We start from the raw sequence: 6,998 nt of genomic DNA, 5'->3' as shown, positions 1-6,998 counted from the left end.
ATTTTCTCCATCAAGGAGTCCACAAGGACTGTACGGCGGATGACCCATCAATTCGATGTTTTGCCTGGTCAAAAACGTTTTTGTTTGAACTAGTGTGTGAGGCGACAATTTGCTTTATGGGTGAATAACTTTTGTTGGATTTGGGTCATATTGAAAGACTGATTGTTGTAGTGTAGTTTGACCAGGATTGAATTCGGAAAACCAACAATACTCGGTGGCTGGAGAAGGTGCTTGATCGCCAGAAGTCGAAGCTGATTGATCGGTACTTTGCTGTTTGGTTTAATGCACGTCGAAAGTCATATAATGTTTCAAGTATATGTAAACAATTCAAATTGCACTCGTAACAGACTTGACATATCCCAAAATTAATATAGCAACCCTCGTAGTAGCGAAATTATTAGGGTGGGGTTGAATAAATATAAAAGTCTATTTGAAGAGATCGAAACATTTATTTATGACAAAAAAAATCGATATACATACATCATATACATTTTTTTCTTTTTTCTATTTACTATATACAAATTTTGGTTCATAGTTGCACATTAATTAAAAATGTTTTTTTTCTTTCGAAGTTAGGTACTATTTTTAATTAAATATTAATAATATTTAAAAACATCACAAATGTATTGATCAAGGTACACCGTTTCGTCGTCGGTACCTTTTGTTTTATTAAATTTACATACAACTTTTTACAATAAAGAAAAACTCATAAGCGTTTTAAAACCCATTAGACTTATTTTTTATACACAATACAAAAACAGACAGATCCAAGTCAATCTTTGAGATTTTTCAAAAATTGTATATATTTTATTGGTCACTAAGTATATCTACCACCTCGATTTAAAACTAATTTGTTGTTAAATTTAGTTTTCGTATATCCGTCTATACCCTGTAGCTCAAAAAGTTGTAGCTTTACTAAAAACTGAGAAAATATGTAAAGTATAAAATCAAAAATATTTCGATTAAAGCTTTCCTTCAAATTAATTTTTTTGTTGATATTAGTCGTAATTCAATCCAAAATTAACAGGAACTATAGGAATCACGTTTTTTTCTTCAACATTTTCGACGTAATAAAATTTTATGGACCATCAAAAAATTAGTATAGGTGTCAGAAGTTTGATACTCGAATAGGAAAAGATTGCAGTTAGCTTTTAGTTTGAAGAGCTCCCACACATAATAAAAATTTTATAGTTGATTGATTCTTTCTCTTTTCGTTTCATTGCCATATCAGATTTTAGTTGAAAATGTATTGTGAGAAAATTTCATCTTTTTCAATGGAAATATAAGATTTTTTTCAAATTATCAAATTCGTAAATCAAATGTGCCAATAATAAAAAAAATATATTTCTCGAAATGTACTTTTATTATTCCAACGAGTTTTTTGAATGGCGATTTTGGATCAAATTATTGTTAAACAAAAAAAAAATTTACTGAAAAATCTCACTCATGGTGCGGAAAACTTCGAAGAGTAGGTACGTCGAATAACTAAAAATTGTTATAGATAAGAATTAAACTTTGTATTTATTTGTATTATGTCTGCAACCAATAACTATCATCATTGTATCATACCATTGTCATTAACACGATTTACTTTGATATTCTTAATCACCTAATCGATATCCAAAGTTTAAAAACGATACTTATTTCATTTTTCTTAAATGACGATCATTACATGCTGTTGATTTGCTTGATGAAATGACAAAAAAAATCTTTAGATTTTTGGATTTTGCCTTTTTTGAAATATTCTAGTTCATTATTAAGAAAAAAAGGAATAATCGTGCATAGTAATTGAAATTTTACTAAACATTTTGGATTATTTCGAAATAATTCAAATATACAATTCGAAAATGACGAAATCAAAATATGCAATCGAAATTTTTTGAAAGTGTAGAAAATAAAGGAACCAAAAGTGGTAACTGCAGGTAAAACGGACCTTCTCGACTATTAGCAGATCATAAAAATAAACATCAAAGGCAAAACTTGTAAAGTGACCCTAAAATTATATGAGGTGACCACACAAATACTCGACATAGTAGGTATAAGGGATATCAAAATAAAAACTTGGTTTCAACTCGAGTTTTTAATATATATCGCGTTAGATATACTTTTTGACATAAAAAAATATATATACAATTTTGTGATTTGATTTTATACAATTTAATAGGATATTTTATATTGCAACGTAATATAGATTATAAAAAAATATATATGTACAGAAAAAAACGCTATTTACATTTATACATATCATACAAAATTAACAAACTTTGATTTTCATTAATCGTGCCGATTAAATTCGATACTACATTCATATTCTTCAAATTTTATAAGAGTACAAAGAAATAATTCAACACAACAGTATGATGAACAAAACAAAAAAGAAACAAAGAATGGAATCCAAACAATTTATATAATAAAACCATTCTACAAAAGATACAATAAATAACTGATACTTTCTCGAATAAATGATTTTTTTTTTATTAATTTGATGATAAATACTCTTTTTAACACGATCATCAAACAAACGGCAAACCTTGAATTAAAACCACATTTACGCTATTTCAATTTTAATTGTATAATTAATTAACAGGAGATTGAAAAAAATAATTACTCTATAAACAAGAACCATATTGCATACGTCGAAATATTCTAAAGAGACTTTTGAAAATAACGCGATGAGTCAAGCTGTGTGTGTGTATAGGACGGAGACTAGTGGAAATTCGATACTTTATTAGAGCTAATGCTGAGTATAGAATAACGAGTGGCTTTTATTGGCTCTTTCCATTTTCTGAACTCTACCATGACCTTACAATACTCGAAATTCACTTATACATCATAAAATGGCGCTAATTAAACACATTATGGGCTTTGTCCTATCTATTGTTGAAGATGGACACAAAAAAAGGTCAGAACATTTATATAACTGATCACAATGAATAAAATATTGCAGTTAATGAATTTTTTCCAAATTTTTCGATAGCAAAACTATTTTTCATACAAAAATCTACATATTCAAATGATGACACTATATTATGATTACAAACGGAAAATTAACATTTAAAATTGATAATAGTTTATCATCGTAAAAATATTAAGTATTGGTTAAAAAAATTATATCCTACGGAAAAAAATAAATGATGATGTGAGATGAGACATGTCTAAAATATTTAGTTCCTCTCGTAAAAATTTTATCTTTCCAGAGATAAAAAATATCGATTTACACACGATAAATTATGTACGTATAAAACGAATATTAATTGAGAGGTTATGGACTTTCTTATAACAAAATTTCTTTAGCCCACCCGTTTCCGAAATATCACACTTAAGATGATGAGTAAATGAGTGATTTTTTTTTTCTAAAATAGAAAATAGAAACTTGCGTACTGCACTCGCGAAGGGGGAAATTAGCAACCCTTACTTTATTTCGTATAAAAACAAGATGAAGTTTTATAAAATAAAATAACTTGTCTTATTTGGTAATACTTTTATTATTAAATTTTTTTTAAAAATTGAGTGGAAAACACTAAAGTTGTAAAATTTAATACGATTCGTAATAAAATCTGAATAGGTCCACCTCTAGTCGTACACGTTTAGAAAAAAAAATGAAATCTCAATCTTAGTCACCACCTTTTAAGGGTAATATCTCTGAAAGGGGTGCGCTGAGGAAATTCAGTTATATGAAAGACTCATCTTAATTTCATACGAGCAGTCACCTCCTGAATTTTGTCGCACGTATTTAGAAGCACCCTGTATATATACAGAATGATGAAATATGTAATAATTGTGTGAGTTGTGAAAAATGAAATATTTATTGAAATACCAGCATTTATTTTTCTTTTTTTTTTCAAATATATATCAATTTTTGTAGCAGGAAACTCATATCCACATTGAAATTTGAGTAATTTATTTTAACGATTTTAATTTTTTGAATAAAAATGTTCGTGATATTTTCTTTGTACTCTTTACTTTTTGAAACTCGAATTGCTTTTTAAAGATTCGATCGAAACAAATAATAATTTTTGAAAAGGATATTTGTACCAATTTCAAAAAGAATTTGTACACAATAATTTATCAAAGAATATTTACCCTGTATTAATTAACAAAAGAACTAATAAATTTTCATAACAAAATATTACGATAAAAATTTCGAAAAGTGAAATGGTTATTATAATAATAATTTAGCTAATATTTTCTAGATTACTAATTAGGTAGTTTTTTAGGTATTTTCATTTCTTGAACCGCATTTTAAGTGAGATTTTTACTTAAATTAAATTTTCATTTCAAATGCTTCCTCAAAAATATACCTATATTCATATACATATAAATTAGAATATTATTATTATCCGACGAAAATCCGTCTGTAGATAATAGATACATAATAGAAAAAAAAATATTCGAGGAAAAGATAAATATACATTTTTAAGCTAAAGGATACTGTCACAAGGACGTCGTACCCGACGAGCTATGATATAATGAAGGACTATTATAATAATCGTTACCTATAGTACTATGAGAATGGATTGGATTCGGCAAAGGGCTGAGCGTGTTGTAACTTCCATATTGCATATCGGCGTACATCTTGATATCCGATTTACATTCGGCGGGCAAAAGTCTCGTTATCGAAAAGGGATGATTCGAAGGGGTATAACCGGTGGGTTCTTGCTTCAGGTGATGGTTCATAGGCGAATGATGTAACATCGATTGATGTTCACTAGACAAAGCTAAATGATTACTTCTATTTATCATGGCCGATAATTCTTCGTGAGACATATTTTGATGGTGATGATGTTGTTGCATATTATGTAAATCGTTGGCGTTTAAAAGATTCATTTGATCGACGTCTAATTTCGTCGGATGTAAACTTAACATCGAACCCAAATTTTCGTTGGTTTTATCTAAATGATGCGATTTATCTTCGCCGCCGTGTTGTACGGGAGTTTTCTTACCGGAACTGCTACTGCTGTCGACGCTGTGCGATGGACTTTTATGCGCCGATCGAATTAATTCTTTTTTCTCGTCCTTAAAACGTTTTTGTCGTCTCAAATAACAGCCGTTTTCGAACATATTACCGGAATCGGGATGTAAACTCCAAAACGATCCTTTACCGGGTTTATCGGGTGTTCTAGGAACTTTTATGAAACAATCGTTGAACGAAAGCGAATGCCTTATAGAATTCTGCCATCTCTGTTGATTTTGTCGATAAAACGGAAATAGATCCATAATAAATTGATAAATTTCGGATAAGGTTAACATCTTTTGAGGACTATTTTGTATGGCCATTGTTATAAGCGAGATGTAAGAATAGGGCGGTTTAGCGTGCGTATAAGATCTTCTATAAGTTTTATCCGCCCTGGCTCTTTGCAAAGCGCTATTAGGAGAAGTATCGCCGCCGCCTATATCACCTCTACCGACGGTATTGTAATTATTTATGGAAGTCATGGCGGCTCCCATGCAAGCGTTCATATTAGAAATCGGCGAACCTATCGTAGTATATCCTAATTGGGGTGTTTCGTTAATTGTTTGATCCATCCTAGTTGGTATTCTGTTCATCGGCATTGTCGACGTCATTCCGGTATTCAACATACTAGTACCGAACATCGGCGCTTGCGGTGAACAATTCATTTGAGCCATCGCCATCGAATTCATCGAATAAGTCGTCGTCATCGGAGACATCGCGTTAGCTCCCGTCGACATACTATTTACGTCTGGATATAGTTTTTGCGTCAACATATTTCACTCCACTTTATTTATTTTTTATATTATTGCACACTATTAAATTGGTCTCTATTATTTTTAGTTCGTTCGCGTTATTCACTCACTCGACACTATTTTTAATACAAAATAAAAAAAAAATACGTTTTAGAGAAAAATAGGCGGTAGGTAAATGCGTTTGTTTTATGTGTATTTTTATTCGACGATTCCGTTTCTATCGATACCTAATTGATTCTATCTCGAACGACGTCGGTTTTGTTTCATTGTTTACATCACGATCAAATTCACAAACAACTTAACACTTTAGGTATTCCAAAACCTACACTGATTGGAAAAACAAATACCTCTGGCAGCCTGTTTACTTAGATACTACAAGCTAGTCTGAAGTACCCAGAGCGTTGGATAGTCAAATACAAAAACGTAGAGAGGGAGCATCGCCATAGCAACGCCAGGACTAATCACGCGCATCCTTGACTCGTTTCTATGGAAATGGGTGGACGATAACAGGAGACGATTGGAGGAAACGTCGGGGCCGGCGGTAGAATGTGTCGAGGGGAAGATCGCGACCACTCCCATTTAATTTCGATGACGCCACGAAACGAGTGATGTATGAACTAATGATTTCTTCTTCTGAAAGACGAGAAACATCGAGTTGGAAATTTTGCCTTTATAGTGTGTTGAAATTTTATTTTTTTATCTACTACTTAGTTTGACGACAATAATATTAATAATTATTGTGTTGTGTTGATCGTATACAACATTTACATCTTAATATGTAGGTATATAACATATATTTACTAGGTACGTACTATGTATCTCTATTAAAATGCGTTGTTTATTGAATAAAATTTCAAAAATACGCTACTACTTATTTTTGCAAAGATATTACCTCTCTCGTTAAAGTTTTGTAGTTGAGACTGTTATAAAAATTATAGAAGAATTAGTTTTTGTCATAATTAGAAATGAATTTCGTATTTTTACTAATTTTTCACTATAAAAATTCTTTTTGTTTTTTAGCATTCTACTGATTTTTTCTTACTTTTATGACTATTTTCATTGCTTTCAAAATTTTCACTTAAATTATTATTTTGATAAGTGGATGTAGTAGTAAGTACATATTTTGTAGCCGTCGGTTCTATATTATACGTATAACGATCATAAAGAAACTCGAATTGCGTATTTAATGTAGCTCAAAAATTCACAATTATTAAAAATCTTCCGTGTCATTATTAATTATTGATATAAAAAGGAAATAAAATGATGAAAAGCTCAAAAAATTGACCATATAG

The 6,998-nt window shown here is 30.3% G+C and overlaps 1 protein-coding gene across 1 annotated transcript; it reads right to left on the bottom strand.

The window, feature by feature from the left end:
• Window positions 1–429: 429 nt before the first annotated feature.
• LOC130892923 (protein fork head) lies at window positions 430–6,117 on the bottom strand. The gene has a single exon (XM_057798631.1). The coding sequence runs from the start codon at window positions 5,725–5,727 to the stop codon at window positions 4,435–4,437; it is 1,293 nt and encodes a 430-aa protein (XP_057654614.1). The 5' UTR covers window positions 5,728–6,117; the 3' UTR covers window positions 430–4,434.
• Between the last annotated feature and the right edge of the window lie 881 nt (window positions 6,118–6,998).

Source organism: Diorhabda carinulata, chromosome 4 (assembly GCF_026250575.1).
Source record: "Diorhabda carinulata isolate Delta chromosome 4, icDioCari1.1, whole genome shotgun sequence".
NCBI lineage: Eukaryota > Metazoa > Arthropoda > Insecta > Coleoptera > Chrysomelidae > Diorhabda > Diorhabda carinulata.
This window is presented reverse-complemented; position numbering and strand designations above follow the sequence as displayed.

Bases quoted from the DNA above. Each gene is read 5' to 3' on its own strand.
- LOC130892923 (XM_057798631.1), bottom strand. From the start codon at position 5,727: ATGTTGACGCAAAAACTATATCCAGACGTAAATAGTATGTCGACGGGA.